General features: G+C 38.5%; 1 protein-coding gene across 2 annotated transcripts in view; it reads right to left on the reverse strand.

The window, feature by feature from the left end:
* WDR33 (WD repeat domain 33) overlaps positions 1 to 22,247 on the reverse strand; it is a 103,656-nt gene that overhangs the window by 46,168 nt on the left and 35,241 nt on the right. For both annotated transcript variants that reach the window (XM_055261460.2, XM_055261461.2), the window contains exons 2-7: positions 18,528 to 18,754; positions 16,420 to 16,488; positions 15,695 to 15,799; positions 12,710 to 12,805; positions 12,366 to 12,517; positions 10,594 to 10,691 (exon numbers count right to left, since the gene is read on the reverse strand). In XM_055261460.2, the coding sequence (XP_055117435.1) occupies positions 10,594 to 10,691; positions 12,366 to 12,517; positions 12,710 to 12,805; positions 15,695 to 15,799; positions 16,420 to 16,488; positions 18,528 to 18,731 (724 nt within the window). In that variant the 5' untranslated portion in view covers positions 18,732 to 18,754. The remainder of the gene's footprint in view (positions 1 to 10,593; positions 10,692 to 12,365; positions 12,518 to 12,709; positions 12,806 to 15,694; positions 15,800 to 16,419; positions 16,489 to 18,527; positions 18,755 to 22,247) is intronic.

A 22,247-nucleotide genomic window follows, 5' to 3' on the forward strand; every position in this document is an offset into this window, starting at 1 on the left:
TCAATCCACAAAACATTTTTGAAGAAATAAGATAACTAGGAAAATGTTGGACATGGTGCTAAAGGGAAGAGGCCATGTCTTCTAAATTTTTATCAGCAAAAGAAACAATGATAGCACATTGGCCACAGCGTGTTATCATTAATTATCTGATACATCTAACAAATAAGATAAACTATTTAAATACTTTTATAAGACTTTATTTATTTATTTATTTATTTATGAGATGGAGTTTTGCTCTTGTTGCCCAGGCTGGAGTGCAATGGCACACTGTCGGTTCATTGCAACCTCCTCTGCCTCCCGGGTTCAAGCAATTCTCTTGCCTCAGCCTCCCGAGAAGCTGGGATTACAGGCACGTGCCACCATGCCCAGCTAATTTTTGTATTTTTAGTAGAGACGGGGTTTCACCATGTTGGCCAGGCTGGTCTCAAGTGCCTGACCTCAAGTGATCCACCTGCCTTGGCCTCCCAAAGTGCTGGGATTACAGGCATGAGCCACCACGCACAGCCCTTTTAAAGGACTTCAAAAAGACCAATTCTAAGTTCATATCTGTTGAATTTTTTACATCTAAAAACACTAAAAAATTATGACAGCTTTGTTTAAACAAGTAGTCATATTTACAGACTGCTTGTAAATATAAAAGCCTATATATACTACTGTCATAACAATGGCTGAAAAATATTCAAATGAAAAAAGTTCTGAAATAACCACTTTTATCCTAAAATAGTCCAGAGATTTGGAAGCAGGCTTTGAAATTCACTTTGGCAGTGACATATCACTGAGGTCAATACCTCACTTTACAGATGAGCACACAAAATATTGTAACTTGCCCCAGTGTCACATGGCTGCTAAGAGCTGAAACTGTGACTAACATTCAGCTTCTAGAGCTTGTGATTGTAATCATATGCAATAGTGTCTCTTTATATACTTCCGATGAATTGGTTTTAGTAGCAGGAGACTAGCAGATGAAGCTGATCAGAAAAAGTAATAAAACAGCATTTTTAAAAGAATATGGAGGCATCTAGATTCAGGACTGCATCTATTTTTTAAAAAAGAATATAGACTCAAATCAATGAAAGGTAATTAAGACAACTCTACACAGTGGCAGGTGAGATAAAAACCACAAAAATCACAAAACGTAAAGAACAGTAAAGAAAAAGAAAAATAACTTAATGAAAATATCTTTCAAAGCCTAACCTACCTAGTAAAAAGCTAAGGTGGGAAAGGGGCATGAAGAAATCTTTGACTTCTAAAATTATTCTGTATCTTATCTAGAGGTAGTCAGGCAAGTGTATAAATACGAAAAATCCATTATACTGTACATTTAAGAGTTGTGCATTTACTGTATACATACAATTAAAAAGTATAAATACTTCAAACAATTTTTGGAAGATTAGGTGAATTTTGAGACTCCATTCACTACTTCAAACAACAGTGTTAATAACATTATCCAAAGTCTCAACAGAGGTTGCCAACATCTCCTTATGGGATACAACCTAGTCACTTAACTCTTTGCAATGCTTGACTTTCAGACTTTAGGTCTGCCCTGAAACATAACACTAACGTTAATATTATCAAATCTGACCATCTGTCTGAAAAGGAAATGCTTTCTGTAACTCCCCTGATAGGTAGGTGGCAAGCTAAATGTGGCAAAATTTCATGAAAGGGAAGTCCAATAGCTCACACAACAGTCCGTTCTCTTTTCTTTCATGGGGGAAAAACACAGGGTCTCCCTCTGTCGTCGAGGATGGAGTGCAGTGGCGCAATCTCGGCTCACTGCAGCCTCGGATTCCTAGACTCGAGCAATCCTCCTGCCTCAGCCTTCTGAGTAGCTGGGACTACGTGTGCATGCCACCACGTTTTTCATTTTTTTATAGAAACAGGGTCTCACTTTGTTGCCCAGGCTGGTCTCAAACTCCTGGCTTTAAGCAACCTTCCCACCTTAGCCTCCCAAAGAGCTGAGATTACAGGTGTGAGCTATTTTGCCTGGCCACATTCTCTTATCTTTCCACAGGAAAAAAATTTCCATAATGAAATCCAAATATGATGTCCTATATCCTTCTCATCCCCTATATTCTAGGCCTATATAAAATAAATCAAATCCTACTTCCAAAAAATATTCTTTAAATATCTGAAAATAACTATAATCGCAAGTCTCTTTTAACCCAGCTAAATACTAATCTTCCCTTTACTGTTCTTCGTGATTTCCAGACCGTTCTCCCTTCTAGTAAACTCCCCTCAAAAATGAAGCTCCACCACTCTAAACATCTATTAAGTATTCTATTACATGGGGAAGAACATGACACCTCAAGAGTTCACAACAATCATCTAAAACACAGGATTGTTTTTATGAGCTCTAATTAACCAATCTAACAAACCCTGGAATTGAGGTTGGTAAGCAACGTACAGAACTTCCTATTTATCTTTATTTAACTTTTACAGTTTAAGTTTCTGTTAAGTTTAACATCACAATATCTTCTCAAATCCTGAAATCTAGTGAACCTCTACTTGTAGTTTTGTATCAGCTATAAATTACAAAGCAAGACCATCTACATTAATATAAAATGTTAAGTAGGACAGGGGCCAAGTAAAGAATCTTACAGCACTCTCTGCATACCTGTCTCACAGGTAACAAACATCCAGGCAAAATTAACTTTAGGAATGATCTTTCACTCATGCAGCTAAAAAGCCACATTCCTCTACCATGATCCACAAATTAGCTCAAAAGATTGCCTATATTGTTCTGGCTACAATGTCCTTGACCCCTCCAGCAATCCTATTAAAAAATCGGATTATTTTAGCATGATTTATTCCAGACCACTATTTCTCAATGGAAGCAGTAAGGCTTTCTTTCTCCAAGCCTGCGCATGCATGCATGTGTGCGTACCTGTGGTGGTGCCTTTTTTAGAAATTTACGTGTGGCAGTAATCAATGAAGTTCACTTCAGAAGTGTACAGACTACGAATTATTTATTCGAAAAAGCAGTTATCTGGCCTGATGGGATTAAGTACTAATCTAACCTTTGATGACTCATGGCATCACAAACTACTTTTGTTTAGTAACATTAAAAATGTCTGTTGGAGATAAAATATTCAGCTTCCTGACAAGGAGTTCCTAGAACCCACCCTTTTACTCCTTGTTTCTGTATTCATGCTGACTTCCTTCAGTATTTTCTAATGTTTCAATATGGTAGAATACTTATAATTTCCATTTGTGACAAAACAAACATGGACACTGAGAAGACTCTCACAGTCTTCAACAAGCATAGGGAGATGGCCAGACTAAGGAGGCTATTCTCAATATTAACTCTGTTCTCTCAAAGAGAGCTCTACTAAATATCAAAATACATTCAAAGGCAAAAAACAGAGGCCTTGGCAGATTAGCTGTGAGGGTTTTAATGTGCATGTGGAGAAATTAGTCTTATTTTATGAAACAACCTGTAAAAAAGAATTAACTGACCTAGAAACTACCATTTATTCCTTTAAACAGAAATCCTCACTCTGGTCTCTTTACAACTAAAGAGATCATAGCACTATAGGTGCTTCTCAGAAATTGCTGAGATACAGTTTTCTGGTATACCATAAAAAAGTGGTCAGGCACAGTGGCTCACACCCATAATGACACCACTTTGGGAGGCCAAGACGAGCGGATCACTTGAGGTCATGAGTTCGAGACCAGCCTGGCCGACATGGTGAAACCCTGTCTCCACTAAAAATACAAAAATTAGCTGTGTCTTGTGGTGCATGCCTGTAGTCCCAGCTACTCAGGAGGCTGAGACACAAGACTTGCTCGAACCCGGGAGGCAGAGGTTGCAATGAGCTGAGATCATGCCACTGCACTCCAGCCTGGGCAACAGAGCAAGACTCCAACTCAAAAAAAAAAAGTAATTAAAGGGGAAAAAAATTACTATGAAAAAAAAAACAAAACCAAACCCAGTATTTGTTCTGATACTTCCCTCGTTGACAAAACTTACTATATCACATTTTAATCATATACTTTATTAAAGAATCTACTCACCGAAAATGAAAAAGCCAAGACATATTATACATTTATCTAACTGTATCAACCTTTCCAAAGCTCAGAATTTTAACTTTAAAAACTATCAAAGACCTGATAAGCTGAGATTTATAAAAGAACAGGGTAACCAGGGTAACTAATTCATCAGAACAAAAATTTAAACCTCACTCAAAATGAACTGAAGCATACAATTATAGAACAGACAACTACAGAATAAAATTTATATCTTTAATAAATGTAAAGATATAAAGGTTCTTTCTGAAAACTGACTGCCTAAATTATTAATCATAGGGATTTGTCACTGCTAAGAAATCTGAATCTTCGGCCAGGCATGGTGGCTTATGCCTGTAATCCCAGCACTTTGGGAGGCCCAGGTGGGCAGATCACCTGAGATCAAGAGACCAGCCTGTCCAACATGGTGAAAGCCCATCTCTACCAAAAAATAAAAAAATTAGCCAGATGTGGTGGTGCATGCCTGTAGTCCCAGCTACCGGGGAGGTTGAGGTGGGAGAATTGCTTGAACCTGGAAGGTGGAGGTTGCAGTGGGCCAGTATTGCACCACTGCACTCCAGCCTGGGTGACAGACCGAGACCCTGTCTCCAAAAAAAAAAAAAATCGAATCTTCATATACAAAAGAGTGCCTGGGAGTGGCTCTTGACTCTTAAGACACTAAGTATAATAGCAGCAGCATGCAACTCTGCACCCCAGGAAAGGTACAGATTTATATTCAATAAGTTTTGGTCGTATTATGTACAATATTTTAAATAAGCATAGCGATTAAAAGAACAAAGCCCATCATAAAAATTTTAAACAGTTCCTGTAAAAATATGAACACATCACGTAAAATGAGTATTTCAGGACCCTACTACACAAACTTTTTAAAATAATGTGCTTTAGATGTTAAATATGAAGTCTTTTTCTCTCTTATGAAATAATTATTTACATAATAAGAGAACCTACCATGATATAGTCTTTTCAGGATAGCACAGAGCCTTAAAGAAACACTTCCTCAAAGTAAGAAACTGGATACAGAATACAGGCAGCTGTATGTAAAATGGGTCCAGGTGGTTGTCTGGATATATGCTTGAAGTGCTTTTAATACTAAAAGCATGCTAAGTCAATGTAAGGAATTATTCTGCTATGGACTACTTTAAAGGAAGCTGGGTTTTTTGTCTTGGGGGAAAACAGAATTCTGGGGAGTGTTTTGTAAAACCTTATAGAAATAAATTAGATTCATTATCATAAACTACATGGTTTACCAATTTTACTTTAGTAATAAAGTTATTTCCAATAAAAAGCACCCATTTTTTGGAACACTCAAACTTTGTAAACGTGTCTTCACACAGCTCAAAAACACACTGCCAAACTAAAAGATCTTTGTGTAGACAGGAGTCATCTCATGTAGTATAAACCACAAATGCAATCATGAAGGAGCACACAGAGACTTAACAAAAGTATTAGTAATAATATTGCTTTTCTTAATCTGTGTGGTGAGTACATAAATGTTCATTTCCATTCCATTAGTATTATATGTGAAAACTAAAAACTCCTGCGTAAGTCTCAATATAACTGCTTATGTCCATGTTCTATTTAATACACCTTATAACCCATGTGTAGTGTGAACCAATAGCTGTGGTTTAATATTTTTGTTAAATATATTATACATTCACTATAACCTCTACAGTTTCAAAGAATGTTAAAATGAACTTGAATACCTAGTTTCCTCTACCCACACCCTTCTCCCCCATACAAATCTTTACTTCACAATTCTGTCAATTACAGCTTAGGAAGGTACTGTTGCTGACATTCCTTTTAAAACATAAAAGAGGCAGTTTAACATAGTAGTTAAGAGCATGAATATTGGAGCCAAACAAACAGGCTTCAAATCCTAGCCTAAGAGTATAAATTATATGACCTTTGACAGGTTTAACTTTTTGGTGCCTTGGTTTACTCATTTGTAAAATGGGAAACAATCAGTACTGTTCTGCTAGGGCTACTGGGAAGATTAAATAAAGTACTTACAACATGCCTGATACACAGTAAGTATAATGTGTCAGCTGTTATTATTGTTAAAATCAAGAAGGTAAAACAAAATTAAAGCATGCTGAAACTTGTTAACTGATTCTCTTTATGAGTATAATGGGGAGGGGTAAAGCTGTGGGAGAAAATTAAAAATAAAATAATATGATGCCTCTCAGTAAAACTTATTTCCATATCCTTACTGATTCCGTATTTTCAACCTGCCAGTAGTTAAGTGATCTGCTTCCATATGCCCATAAAACTACACTTCTAGCACTCACACGGCTCTCCTCCCTTATTATCAAACGTCTTTAGCGATTGTGAAAATTCTCACCTTCCCTATTAAACATGAGGATAGGGGTTATACCTTATAAAACAGTCTCCTAGGTAACTTGCATATAGGATACTCATTGTTTATTAAATAGATTTTAATGGTACTATTTCAGTTGGAGTCAAATGTGTAAACATAACCTATAGGCTCATTTAGTGTCACATATTTCTGGTGTGTACAATGTTATCATAAGCTTGGGAAGCTAGAGGAAATTTCTTTTTAATTTTTAATAAAAACTTTAAAAAATGTTACTTTAATCCCAGTCCATAAATTGCCATAATTAATACTAGAAAAAAAGGAGAAATGGAACTATGGTGACTTACATATCCTTTGTCATGGTGGACATATACATAGTGCTTTTCAATGCTGCAGTATATTCCATTTCATAAATGTCTGTTTTTTCAACTTATGTACCAACAAGGACTTTTGTATAACAAATCCACCGCCAACAGATCTATGCTCATTTTACACCTTAGAAAATACTGATTATTTTTCTCTTCTGTAACTTCATCCTTTTCTAAGCATAAGAACAATCTCAGAAATACTATTATAAAAAGCAACTACAGGCCAGGCACGGTGGCTCACACCTGTAATAACAGCACTTTGGGAGGCCGAGGAGCGTGGATCACGTGAGGTCAGGAGCTCAAGACCAGCCTGGCCAACATGGTGAAACCCTGTCTCTATTAAAAATACAAAAATTAGCCGGGCATGGTGACACACGCCTGTAATCCCAGTTACTCAGGAGGCTGAGGCAGGAGAATCACTTGAACCCGAGAGGCGGAGGTTGCAGTGAGCCAAGATCACACCACTGCACTCCAGCCTGGGCAACAGAGGAAGACTTGGTCTCAAAAATATTTTTAAAATAGTAAGAAAATAAAAATAAAAAGCAACTATAAATTCTGCATTCGAAAGTACAAGTCCAGTGTGGTGGCTCACAGTATAATCCTAGCACTTTGGGAGGCCGAGGCAGGAGGATCCCTTGAGCCCAGGAGTTTGAGACCACCTGGGCAACACAGGGAGAGCCTGTCTCTATTTTTTAAAAAAATTAAAAATTAAAAAGTATAGTATCATGACTTCTGTTATGCACACACTGTATGCTTAAAGCTGAAAAACTCAGTCAAGAAGACCCTACAGCTGTCTCTTCATACCTAATGGCCTGCCGTGTGAATTAAGTGCAGACTTAATTTTTGGTATTCCCGTAGGCAAGACAAGTTGTAAGGAAGCAGGTTTCTGATATAAAGAATTCCCTGAAAATTAGAGCTGTCTAAAATTAAGAAAGGAATTCATGTGAAGTAGGGAATATTACATCACTGAGAATGTGAGTAGAAGGCTAGTTTTTAGGAATGTTGTAGAAAAGTATTTGATAATTTGACTGTATGATCACAAACTCCCCTTAAATAGAATTATTTTGGATTTCTGAATACTTAACTCCAAAAGTAATGACTTGATACACAACACTAACAATGCAAAGGAGTATGCTTATCTACCTGATGCCATAGAGTCTATGTGCATTACATGAACATCATCCTTAATAAAGGGCAACTGATATTTTAGAGGTTAGAATATCCTGTCCCTAATTGTTTGACTTTGTGATCCAATTTTCTCTGAGTAGAGCTAAGTAAGTTCACTTCACATTTTATTTAAAGAACTCTCATCATCCCTTCAAACAACTGCCGATCCACCATCCCTCTGACCCCACAACTCACTAAGGGGAGGATGGGAAGCTCTTAGATGCATAAAATTTGGAAAAGTGAGAAATGACAGAAAATGGACAACTGGAATCTAATAACTCTTCTCCTACAGCAGACTTGCTATCAGAATTACTGCTTGGGTGGTATAATCAACTTAATTCAATATATTCGTATCTACCTCATATACTGAAGTGTCTTGGGGTACTAAAAATATTGTTAAAGTAAGTAGAATTTTTTTAAAAGAATCAAAAGATATTAAAAAGCTAGAATGTAAAAAGCTAGAATGTACTTTTACTTCATGTAAAAGTACATGAAGGCTCATTATACCGTTGTACATTTTTGAAATTTCCATAGTAGACACCTAAAATAAAGAGCCCTCATACAAAAATCTCAACTCTCATTTATGATTCACCATCTACTTAACTTCATCTAAATTTACCTGGACTTATCTGAAAATATTTAACTGCTAGTTAATATCCCCTGCACACTCTAAATTTCAGAGGAAAGTTCTCAGTGAAATACTTTCATTACCAAAATTGAATAATGCTTCACTGGATCATGGGACTCAAAAACATTATCACATAGATTTCCTTCTTTTTAAAATCCAAGCTGCAAAGTGGTTTTAGATCAGACTTCAGTTAGTACAGTCCACTGTAAAATTAGTTGTTTTAATACTCTAGAATTACTTTTTTTTTTTTTTTTGAGGCGGAGTCTTGCTGTCGCCCAGGCTGGAGTGCAGTGGTGCAAACTCCGCTCACTGCAAGCTCTGCCACCTGGATTCACACCACTCTCCTGCCTCAGCCTCCCAAGTAGCTGGGACTACAGGCGCCCACCAGGACACCCGGCTAATTTTCTGTATTTTCAGTAGAGACGGAGTTTCATGGTGTTAGCCAGGATGGTCTCGATCTCCTGACCTCGTGATCCACCCACCTCGGCCTCCCAGTGTGCTGGGATTACAGGTGTAAGCCACCGCGCCCGGCTACTCTAGAATTACTTTTAATAAATAAAATTATTTCATTTTCTCTAAGTTTCCAGGATTTTAAAAACTTAGAAAATGTTTAACTTATTTCTGTTTAACAGCTAAGACTAATAGTGAGGAAAGATTCAACATAAGTGTGGCATTAGGCTGGGAGTCAAATGATAAGATTCTAGTCCTGGCTCTGAACCTATTTTGCTTTTAACATGTCACTTCCACCCTTGGGATCATGGAGCTCATCCATAAAATAACTCAGACATGATCATCTCAAAGTCTCTGTCTCATTCTGAAGTTATACAATATTATGACCTTTACAGTGAGTAAACTCCCTCAATGTGACAGGTTCCCTATCCTCATGAAAGCTACAGTCATACAGTACTGTGGATAAACCCAAACAAAATGTGCCAAGTCAGGAGTGTTGAAGCAAATGTGATGGAAGATACTGGCTTGAAATATGGGCTGAAATACAGGTTAAAGTATCTCAGGACTCTTTCCTGTCTACAAAACATCAACATTATATGCTACAGCTAAAGCTCTGAAAAGTTGTGAGAAACTTAAGGATTCAACCAAGACAACTCTCTCTGCTGACTCTTGAACATAAGGGAAAAGCTCTGAATAATAATTTGACACCCAACACCTGTAGCACCCATCCTCCCACCCCATATTTATGTGTCAGAGAAAGATGGTACTTTTGTGGCATCCTGGAATCAAGGGTATGGAGTAGAAGGTACTGTTTGTTAAACAGTACATTCAACAGGTTCAAATTAAGCACTTGAGAAAACTACCTTCCTACTTAATAAACTAACAGGATCCAGTTAGAAGTGCCTTTGTTGTGATGTTTGTATTGCATATATACAACAAATTCCTTAACTCTACCACCACTGAATTCACGTAACACGTTGATGTACTGTTAATATTTCAACAGTCCCACTTTATAGAGTCCAATATTCTAATGCATAATCTAAAATAATAGAAGTGAGAATATGGACTTCAGTTACGGAATGAAGTAATTCATAGAGGTTTATTAATTATAAAATCAACAAAAGTAAACAAGTAGCAGTGCCACCCGAAATTATTAACAAGCCGGCCACATAGTACTAATGTGGTGTACTGAAAAACCAACTGCTTTCAGAAATAGTAACACTAAGAAGTGTAGCTTTGATACCTCTATCTTCTCAGTTAATTCATATTGTAAAAGGACCACCAGGAGAATGACAGCTATCTAAATCAAACCACAGTGTCAATATGTTGGGAACAAGTACCCTGGCTACAAGAAAGGAAAAGGAATACAGCCCTAAGATGCATACAGATAAGCAAGTAAGGGGGGAGCGCTCTTGTATTTAATTTATAGCTGAAAAATTCAAAGATAACACTGGTAGTAAAAACCTACAAAACGACTGTGAGTCAGAGAAAGTGCTGGGTTTTTTTGAAGAGCCTGAGACGGTGTGTATATGTAAAAAAAATTGAATGGAGATGTAAGCCAGTATTGTGGTTTTGTGATGATTTAACCACAAATGTCTTCCCTATTTAAATATTCCAATCAGTACTGTTAGTACACGTACCTCGGAGAATTCTTTCCTCATGGCAACGAAGAAAGTCCCAGATTCTAACAGTGCCGTCATCAGAGCATGTAGCAAATTTATTATCCGTGGGTGAGAAACTGTTACATGAAGACACACAGCAGGGGAAAGAAGTCAGCATTTAACAGATAATCTGTGCTTCTCAGACAGGGAAAAATAAAAACACTGTGCTGCATTATAAACAGGAGAGGGAAGAATCCAGTGAAGAAGCCCTTAAAGCGAATGTCATCAGCTAACATAGGCATCTCATCAAAAGAAGACTTCAACAGAGCAGTTGTTTCTGAGTTTTCAATCATCAGTATTCTGAGAACTTCAAGCGTGTATTATTAGTGCTAATGCTATCCATGTTCCTCCTCTATTTTCTATGACACCAGGAAATCACATGAAGCTGCCTTAAGTGGTGAAACTAAATGGATTCTATTTTTGCAGTATTCCTGCAGTCTTTTAAATTGCACACGAATACTGCTCCCAAAATTATCATCAGCTTCTGCCTCAGACACTTCATGAAATAAGCTGAAACAATGTGGGCTGTCTATTAAAAGACTGATTGCTAAACATCCCTACGTACGATGTTTCTCATCCATTCCAAAGGTCTGTAGAAAAGTTTCACATCTTCCTGGCAAGCTATTCCATGAATGTTGCACCTTTTGAGGAAAACTTTAAAATAAGGACATTCAGACCTGTGTTTAAAGCCAAAGAATCTGCTGCAAGAAGGAGTCAGTTTTTCCCAGCAGTGAAAGATCATCAAGTTTCTCAACGAACTCTAAAAACTCCTTTGAACTTTGGAATCCTATGACTAAGGACCAGCTGTGTAAACTCAATGTATGGGCATGACACTAAGGCAAAATCTACAAAGCAGAAGCATGTTCATCCAACAATTTCTGTTAAGATTCTGCAAGTATAAACAAATGACTACAGTGGATGATGTTTCTATAAAGATGTCAACCTCCTCCAACACATGGGTGGCACAACCTTAAAGAATGCTGCTTAGCTTTATTCTGAGGCTGCAGCAATTCTTCAGGCTTGTATTTGGAACTTTTTCCCCCAGTTTTACTATTCATACCTCACTGATGTGTAAAAATATACAACTCACTGAAAATATTTTAAATTCTACTTATTGTATACATTTGCATAAGTGATGTTATCAACAGAGAATCAGAAGAAAAGTCCTAGAGTCTTCTTGACAATGATCTGCTTACAGCCGCAAAGCTTGAAGAACCCATTCATTACTCCGTTAACGTTTGCCACATCCAGTTATCTGTGAGGGTTTTAGTCCTATACTTTCCTTTGGAAGTCGTGGCATAACCAAGCCAACCAGGTCTTCACTTAAGCCTTTTTCCACTTTGTGTGAATTCTGAAGTTGTTTTCTGTAGGCTTTAGATTTTATTCAGTTGCATAATTAAAGACTGAATTCTTTATTTGGAATGAAATATTCTTGTCTTACACAGTAGATAATAAAAAGGAATAACGTATACACATTATTAATCATAAATGAAAGGAGAAAACCAGTGCAAAATGCGGCAGACAGTACATCTCTAACATATTGCAAAGGCTGATACCAGGACAACACTACTTCAGAAAGATGCCAGCAAAATGGTGAATGTGTGAAAACAAAGAAAAATATTGTGTTTATAGGGTGCAGAAAGTTTCCCAGAAACTGACAGAGCCCATGCATCTCTGCACCCAGAATACACTTAGAGAATAATTTAACCATGACAATAGGGACTACAGAAAATGGTATATTGTGTATAAACCTGGCCTCTCTAATCGCCTCCTTATGTGCCTGGAACATCTTGACGTTGTTCATGTTCGACTGCCAGTATTTCACATATCCTCCGTGGTCTGCTGTCAACATCCACATGTCATTATGTGACCACGTCATGGCCCTCACTGGGCTGTCGTGAGCCTGTGAAAACAGAAAACATTAATTAGTAAGGTGCTGCTTCAAAGAATGTATGACTAAAGGCTTACAAGAGCAAATACTGACTCGAGGTAATAATTCGTCCAATTCTAAGTTTAACAATGCCAATGAAGTGACTATATCTCAAGTTCTTTGCAGTACCACAGGATAATGATACCATCTGGTGATTACTATTACCTGTAATATTGTTTCAAAATTGAAAGTGAGTCCATTCCACAAGGTAAACTCTCCACTAGAAGCTCCAGTGACCAAGCGTCTTCCTTCTGGAGTCCACTAAGGGAGAAAAAAAGACAGGTTATACAACCCCCAACTTCACTAATTTTGAAAAACATTTTAAAGGTATTTGTAAAACATGCAATAACTGACATTAAATAATGATACTGACTTTCACTTAAATGTAGCTCAGCTTTATCAGTACTTTGTCAGAAAACAATACAGTGCAAGGAAAGCTCTAGTCCTTTGGCTTATTAGCTAAATTAAAGATACTAAGTACATTATGAGTATACGCACCTACTCACTAAATTACACACACCTATGCATGCTAAAGACCATTTCAAAACAGAATATGCAAAGACCTCATTTCCCTAGGCTATATGATAGACTAACATAAATAAGGTGATCAGTCACCAGAACAACTCAAAGACTGAATAAAGGATTTGGTGCTTACAAGTACGAGAGGACAAATACAGAAAGAAAAGTTACCAGTGTTTAATTAAAAAAACAAGATAATAATAAGTATTGATTTAAGGACACTGAGGCTTTCAAACTCTTCCTGCAGCTAAACATATTTAAAAAAAAAAAAAATTGTAAGCTCTCCTCCATTCAAAGTACCAAGCAGTGATAACTCTTATGCTGATCTACTCTCAAAAAAAAACCATAACAATGCCATGACTAATTAACACTACACCAATATTTTTAATTTTTATGGATACACATAGATGTATGTATTTTCAGGGAATGACTATGCCAATAATTTTTTTGCACTTTTAAGTGCACCTTTTCTCCTTTTAAATTAAACCTAAAGCCCTTTATTACTTTTTGCACTTAAGGCCCTTTAAATATTTTTACATCAATATTTTAATGTCACAATTTGCATACTAAAGGAAATCTGTGGCATTTGTGCTGGTTAATTTGAAACACTCAAACTTTTTGTTTTTACTTTTTATTTTCAAGTTTCTATGATGGATCACACGCTCATTTTCCTTAAAAGATGTAAATATACAAAATGTCAATACAACAATCCTATTTTCCAAAAACTCTGACAAAGTTGAAAAATACAAATACATATGTGCTTATAGAAACAGTAAGGATATATAAAATGAAGGTTATTTCTTAAATTACACAAATATATGTGACAATTTGGCTTTTTATTGCTTACCTGTAAGTCACAGTTTTGATTATCAGATTAAAAGCCTCCTCTCTTCCTAGTTTCTGTTATCTGGGATGGATCCTAACCCAGTCAAAACTACAGACAACCAAACTGTAGACACAGAGCCCACAGTCTACCTTAATACCTTTTGATTTTGACTGTGCCTCTACTATGTGCAAATTCTTCCTCAAACCTTCTAGCATAATCCCCAAATGAGAACATTTACCCACCTTATAAGATATGGCGTGCTCGGATTTTATTCTTTTCAAAAAGGTTTTCCATGTTACGCTAAGAGGATATTAAAATTAGCTGCACATCATATCCCTTTGACCAAATTCCCTGATTAAAAAAAAATTATACTATACACTGGTTGCTTCTACTCACATAACAATGTTTCTTTTTTTTTTTTTGAAACAGTGTTTTGCTCTTGTCGTCCAGGCTGGAGTGCAGTGGCGCAATCTAGGCTCACTGCAATCTCCACCTCCTGGGTTCAAGCGATTCCCCTGTCTCAGCCTCCTCTCTCAGCTGGGATTACAGGCGCGTGCCACCACGCCTGGCTAATTTTTGTATTTTTAGTAAAGACGAGGTTTCATCATATTGGTCAGGCTGGTCTCAAACTCCCGACGGCAGGTGATCCACCCACCTCAGCCTCTCAAAGTGCTGGGATTACAGGCGTGAGTGATGTGTCTACTGCCTAAGGCCTCTCAGGCAAATAAGAGGCCTAAGACTAAATGCAGCTATTTCTATGGAGTTCAGACTGACCTCTCTCTCCCAGGACCTCTTGGTTCTCCCTGCTGTCTATCATACTCCTCTGATATCAGAAGATCTGCTTATTTTCCTCATCTGCCACTAATGTTTGCCACAATCGTCTTTTCCCGGTCTCATTTTTTTTCAACTGTTATTTGCTCAACTTAAGACTGTTAACCAACAAGTGCATTAGCTAGGAAATGGAATAATCGAAACACAAAGAAGAAAATGATTACACTATCATCTATGAAAATCAGGGTTATAACTAAAAATTATATTTTTTAAATTTCAGTTTAAGGCTGCGCGCGGTGGCTCACGCCTGTAATCCCAGCACTTTCGGAGGCCGAGGTGGGCGGATCACAAGGTCAAGAGATTGAGACCATCCTGGCTAACACGGTGAAACCCCGTCTCTACTAAAAATACAAAAAAAAGCAGCCGGGCGTGGTGGCGGGCGCCTGTAGTTCCAGCTACTCGGGAGGCTGAGGCAGGAGAATGGTGTGAACCTGGTGGGCGGAGCTTGCAGTGAGCCAAGATGGTGCCACTGCACTCCAGCCTGGGTGACAGAGTGAGACTCTGTCTAAAAAAAATTAAAATAAAATTTCAGTTTAAATGTATTAAGTGCCTACTAGGTACCTTCATAGAGCTAAAAATTATGGTACACCACAGTTCTTCAGCTCTCAGATGTTTTCCCATCTAGTAACTCCTAAATATTTTTCATTTACCTTGGGATGCTGCTTTCTAAATAGTAACAAAAGCATTCCTACTCAAACGCAACTCTGAGGCCTGCTACAACATGTATCCATCTATTCAGAGAGAATTCTACAGAAATTGCCACATGAAGAAAAACAATCCAAAAGTGATATCTCACTCAATGGTGATAAAGTAGATAAACAACTGGATATTCCAAAATAAAACTACTAGCAATAAACCAATTATAAGCCCAGATATACTTTTAAAATACTGTTTAATTTTCTTTGCCCTGTCAAATACATTCGCTCTATAACTCAGGATTAATTTTCCCCCAAAATATCCAACAGATTACTTACCCTAACAACAAATACAGGACACTTTACTTTATTTGTTGATGTCCGAACAAACTTTGTTGTTACTGCATTCATAGGATTATTCAACATTCCTATAGGTGGGACCAGCTACAAAAAAGGAAAATTGGGTTCTTAGAGCTCCTGATTACATACAAGGCAGAAACCAGAAACACAGCAAGGTAATTATTTCAACATTTAAAGACAAATTTGGGACCATATAAAACTTTCCCATAAAAACTATTATAAAGGATTATTACAATTAGTCTATTAATTAAGTGAAAAAAGTGAAATACAGGAAAGTTAAACAGCCATTATTACTAAACAAACAAGAAAATCAAGTACCAGTACTAACCCAGTACAAGTTAGTACCTAAAGTCAACACATTTAAACATATTCACATAAAGCTAATTAAGTTCAAATTTAAGTTTTAAGAAATTTAAAATTAACTTTCCAATTACAAGACTTTAGATTACTCAACTTCTTTTTGGACATTGCTTTAAGCCCCAAATCAAAAATTCACCCATCATTAGATTAAAAGGAAAATCTAAATTGAGACCAACACATAATCCATGGCTTACACAGATGTGTTATATTATCCCTTTGGGAATATTTTAATTATAAAAATGTAAAAAGAAAAGACCATTTTGGACTTGTAGTCACACAGTTAAGGCTAAAATATTCAAGCAAGGAAGTGTTTATTAAGCTAGTATGACACATCATATACTTACATCATTGTAATAACCTGCATCAGGCTGAATTGCCCGCATATCTCTCTGGTCTCTTTGCCATATTCTGTTCTGTTAAATAAATAAATAAATAGATCAATTAATGACTATATGGTCTGATTATACTCAATTTGAAATTAACAAAATGTAAGCTATACTAAAAATGGATAAACAGAATTTAAAAATATTATTTTCTAAAACAAATAGTGGGTGCCTTAGAGAGCTTTCCCTTCCGATCCTACTAACATTGCTTAGAACTTCCCTCCTCGCGGTGCCTCATGCCTGTAATCCTAGCACTTTGGGAGGCCGAGGCAGGCAGATCACTTGAGGTCAGTAGTTCAAGACCAGCCTGGCCAACATGGTGAAATCCTGTCTCTACTAAAACTGCAGGCCGGAAATCACTTGAACCAGGGAGGCGGAGGTTGCAGTGAGCTGGGATGGTGCCACTAAACTCCAGCCTGCGCAACAGAGCGAGATTCCATCTCAAAAAAACAAACAAAAAAAAACCTTCCCTCCTCACTGTATCATATTAGCCCCTACCCACTCATCCAAGATACTGTCGACTCCAACACAGTCTCCCTGATGCTACCTTAAGAAAAGGAGCCGGGTGCGGTGGCTCACGCCTGTAATCCCAGCACTTTGGGAGGCCGAGGCGGGTGGATCACGAGGTCAGGAGATTGAGACCATCCTGGCTAGCATGGTGAAACCCTGTCTCTACTAAAAATACAAAAAAATTAGCTGGGTGAGGTGGTGGGCGCCTGTAGTCCCAGCTACTAGGGAGGCTGAGGCACGAGAATGGCATGAACCCCGGGGCGGGGGCGGAGCCTGCAGTGAGCCGAGATTGCGCCACTGCACTCCAGCCTGGGCGACAGCAAGACTCCGTCTCAAAAAAAAAAAAAAAAAAAAAAAGAAAAGGAAACAGCAGACAGGGTAGAAAGACATCCCCAATTCCTTCAAAGCCCTCAGCACAAAACAATTCCTCGTATCGTGCCCTTGGTCTTAATTCCTCTCAAACTCTCTCCTAGCCTACTTTCCCAATTGAAATTCCCAGAAAAATCAAAATCTGTCTTTATCTCTGAATCTCTTTCTCCTGTATGCCTGCAACATACTAACTAGGCCCAATATGCAAATAGGTCTTTAACCACAGGTCTAAGGTAATGAAAAACAGACAAATTTTCATAGGAAGCCAGACCTAAACCCAATGAACCTAATAGGGTAATATTAGCAATAAGGCTAATTCCTACATTAACACAAGTAAATAAAGAACTCTAACGGGAAACTGTAGGTAGACCCCTGCCTTGCCTTAACTATCTAACTTGCTTTTACCCTGTAGGACTGCAGTAGGCGTTCAATCCTCAAGAACGTAAAGCCCTTTTCCTGACTCTAAGAAATACCTACCACCAGGGCTTGGAAGTGGGAGAATCCATGTTCTCCAAGCCAGTGTCTCACAAAAATATTCCTGTGTTGGTAGTCTTTTATGATTTCATATACACTGCATGTTTAACAAGTGTTTTAAGACTGGCCTAGCGATTAAAGTACTCCCTTCTAATTTGTGTACTTTTAGAGCAAATCCTATTTCTAAAATGGAGTCTAACTTTAATAATTTTTTAGAAGATGATACAGGCACAGAATTTTAGAAAGTATTAGTGGTTTGAGGTTCTTCCTAAATTAGCCAATTTGAAATTTCACCTTGTCTAATTCAACTAACACAGGTATACATACTTACTACACTACATCTAGAAAATCATCTTCTTTTAAATAACCAGGCCGGGCGCAGTGGCTCACGCCTGTAATCCCAGCACTTTGGGAGGCTGAGGCAGGTGGATCACCTGAGGTTAGAAGTTCAAGACCAGCCTGGCCAACATGGTTGAAATTCCGTCTCTACTAAAACTACAAAAATTAGCGGGGCATGGTGGCAGGTGCCTATAATCCCAGCTACTTGGGAAGCTGAGGCAGGAGAATCACTTGAACCTGGGAGGCAGAGGTTGCAGTGAGCCAAAACCACACCATTGCACTCTGGCCTGGGCAACAAGAAAGAAACTCCATCTCAAAATAAATAAATAAATAAATAACCAAAGTTTGGTCATCTGAAGCACATAAATTAGGCTTACCTCCAAATACTTAATTACAGATGGATTGTAGTCTATGGTTTTTCGGTTCACAGCTTTTCTCATTCGTTTTCCATCAAACGTAAGCTGTTGCATTGCTTGCTGTTGTGCAAAATCAGGTCGCTTATAAAACAGCTGTCGAGGTGCCTGGTGCTGGAACCTTGGCATATGGAAAAAACGAGGAGGAGAACCAATTTCTGTAGCCATGGTGATGTTTTCCTTCTAGGATACTAGGATAAGGAAAAAGTACTTTCACTAAAAATATCAGCACTGCAACACTGCCTGAAAACATTTTTAAATGAACACTTTTTACAATTATTTTCCCTTATCTAACGTGCATCATTTCCACTTACACAATGAACTACAGTCATGAGTCACTTAACAACGGGCATATGTTCTCAGAGATGCATCCTTAGGCATTTCATCATTGTACAAACTTCACAGAGTTGTACTTACACAAACCTAGATGCTATATATAGCCTACTACACACGTAGGCTACATGGTACAGCCTAATGCTCCTACACACGTAGGCCAACATGGTGAATCCCCGTCTCTACTAAAAATACAAAAAAATTAGCTGGGCGCGGTGGTGGGCTCCTGTAATCCCAGCTACTCGGGAGGCTGAGGCAGGAGAATCCTAGGTTACAAACCTGCACAGCATGTTACTTTACTGAATGCTGGTGGCAACCGTAACACAATAAATATTCATGTGTCTAAACATAGAAAAGACACCATAGAAAAGTATGATAAAAATACTATATTATAATCTGAGACCACCATCATATATGTGGTCCAACATTGACCACAATGTCATTTTATGGTGCATGACTATATTAGATCAATGACAGAGACCAATTACACATCTGAAAAAGGCTACGGTCAAGGTGGAAGGATCGCTTGAGGCCAGGAGTTTAAGATTGGGCTGGGGAACATAGTGAGATTCCCATCTCTACAAAAAATAAAAACATTAGCTGGGCATGATGGCATGCACCTGTAGTTCTAGCTATTCTGGAGGCTGAGACAGGAGGATCGCTTGAGTCCAGAATTTTGAGGTTGCAGTGAGCCATGATCATGCCACCGCACTCCAGCCTGACAGGGAGAGACCCTGTTGGAAAGAAGGAAGGAGGGAAGGAAGGAGGGAGGGAGGGAGGGAGGGAGGGAGGGAGGGAGGGAGGGAGGGGGCAGGGGAAGACTAATTCACAGAGTAAGTGCTAATAGGCATTTGTTGTAAAATTCAGCCTTGTGAAGAAAAAAAGCACAATTCATAACAGCTTGAGGCAGGGTGTGTATGTGTGAGTCAGTGGATGGGTACGTGTTTATGTTTAGGGAATAAAAGAAGGTAGAATCACTGGGAATTGTTCACTTTTTCTTTTTTTTCCCCTAGAGATAAGATCTGTGTTGCCCAGGCTGGTCTCAGACTCCTGGGCTCAAGAGATCCTCATACTTTGGCCTCCTAAAGTGCTGGGATTACAGGCATGAGCCACCAAGCCTGGCCTTACATTTTTAAAATCAAAATTTCACAGCCGGGCGCGGTGGCTCATGCCTGTAATCCCAACACTTTGGGAGGCCGAGGTGGGCGGACCACCGGAGGTCAGGAGTTCGAGACCAGCCTGGCCAACATGGTGAAACCCCGTCTCTACTAAAAATACAAAAAAATTAGCTGGGCGCGGTGGTGGGCTCCTGTAATCCCAGCTACTCCGGAGGCTGGGGCAGGAGAATCGTTTGAACCCGGGAGAGAGAGGTTGCAGTGATCCAAAATCACCTCACTGCACTCCAGCCTGGGCGACAGGGCAAGACTCTGCCAAAAAAAAAAAAAAATTCCACTTAGATGTTTGATGATAAAACTAATTATTTTTATGTTTATTAAGACTATTTTATATAAGTCATTAAATGCTCTTTAAAATTTGACTTTTGTTCTTTTAAATTTCCCAGGAATAGTGTAGAAAGAGGAATAAACTACCTTATTTCATAACTATAATGAACAAAAAGTACGTATGCCCAAATTTCAGGAGCAAAGTACCACAGAAACTTATTTTCTCAGTATGTGTTATTTACGTATTTACAAAGGTAACACTAAGTTTATACCTGAAGAAGAAAACGTTAAGACCTTATAGTTTTTCAGCTTCAATGCTCTACATTTAAACTTACATGCCAATAATACAAATATACATGATTTTAAAATAAATTTTAAGCACATTTTAAAAGCAGGCCAGGCATGGTGGCTCACATCTGTCATCCCAGCACTTTGGGGGGCCAAGCAGGAGGATTGCACTTGAGGCCAAAAGTTCAACACCAGCCTGTGCACATAGTGAGACTCCATGTCTAAATTGTTTTAATTAGCCCAGTGTGCTGGTGCGCACCTGTAGTCTCAGCTACTCAGGAGGCTGAGGTGGGAGGATCACTTGAGCCTGGGAAGTCAAAGATGCAGTGAACCATGATAGCACCACTGCACTCCAACCTGGGTGACAGAACAAGACCCTGTCTCTAAAAATAAAATTAAAGAATAAAATTAAAAACTATTACAAATACAATAAAGGAGAGAAGTTAGAAACATTTCCACAATTGCTTTTGTTTCAAAAGCAGAAAAGATTGTGGTCACTATTATTTGTCTGTATTCTTAAAACTGCCTTATCTCACTCTCTAGACACTAAATAATGAGACTGAAAAAATTTATGATTTCCTTTTGATGAAATATTCTTAGTAGTACTTCATTCAGCCTTGTCACGTTGGTCCCTCCTAAGACCATTAAATTTGAATAATAATAACAACAAGGAGGAGGAGGGGTAGAGGGAAAAGAAATCCTGACTTTGGACACCAAAAATAAATAGTGCAATAAAATATGCATTTAACCTGTGTTATTTCCACCAACTCTGAAGCAATCCCAGAAGGTCCCTGGCAAACATTAACTTGAAATAAGATGAAAAATATTCTATGTCTTAGAGCTGTGTGTGAATTAAACAGCAGAAAAGCACTAAGCAGTTGATTCAATAAGGCTGGTGGAAGACTCTGTTTACTCAGTTATTACAAGAATCCAATTAAGTTTCAGCACCCCAATTTCAATTACCAGCTTTAATTCAGATGTCTGGGCCAGTAATTCTAAAATAAAGCAGTTTTGGAAAGCATTTTTTTATTTGAGATGGGGTCTCGCTCTGTTGCCCAGGCTGGAGTGCAGTGGTGCGATCTCGGCTCACTGCAATCTCTGCCTCTCAGGCTTAAGCAACCCTCCCACCTCAGCCTCCCGAGTAGCTGGGACCATTAGGCGCATGCCACCATGCCCAGGTAATTATTTTGTATTTTAGTAGGCTGGTCTTGAACTCCTGAGCCCAAGCAATCCACCTGCTTGGGTCTCCAAAAGTGCTGAGATTACAGGCATGAGCCACCACGCCCAGCCCAAAAGCTTTTTTTTTTTTTTTTGAGACAGAGTCTCACTCTGTTGCCCTGGCTAAAGTGCAGTGGCATGATCTTGGCTCACCACAACCTCTGCCTCCCGGGTCCAAGCAATTCTGCTGCCTCAGCCTCCCGAGTAGGTGGGATTACAGGCATCTGCCACCATGCCTGGCTAATTTTTGTATTTTCAGTAGAGACGGGGTTTCACCATGTTGGCCAGGCTTGTCTCAAACTTCTGGCCTCGGATGATCCGCCCGCCTCAGTTTCCCAAAGTGCTGGGATTACAGGCATGAGTCACAGATCCTGGCCCAAAAGCATATTTTAAAATTATGACT

Source organism: Symphalangus syndactylus, chromosome 22 (genome assembly GCF_028878055.3).
Source record: "Symphalangus syndactylus isolate Jambi chromosome 22, NHGRI_mSymSyn1-v2.1_pri, whole genome shotgun sequence".
Classification (NCBI taxonomy): Eukaryota; Metazoa; Chordata; class Mammalia; order Primates; family Hylobatidae; genus Symphalangus; species Symphalangus syndactylus.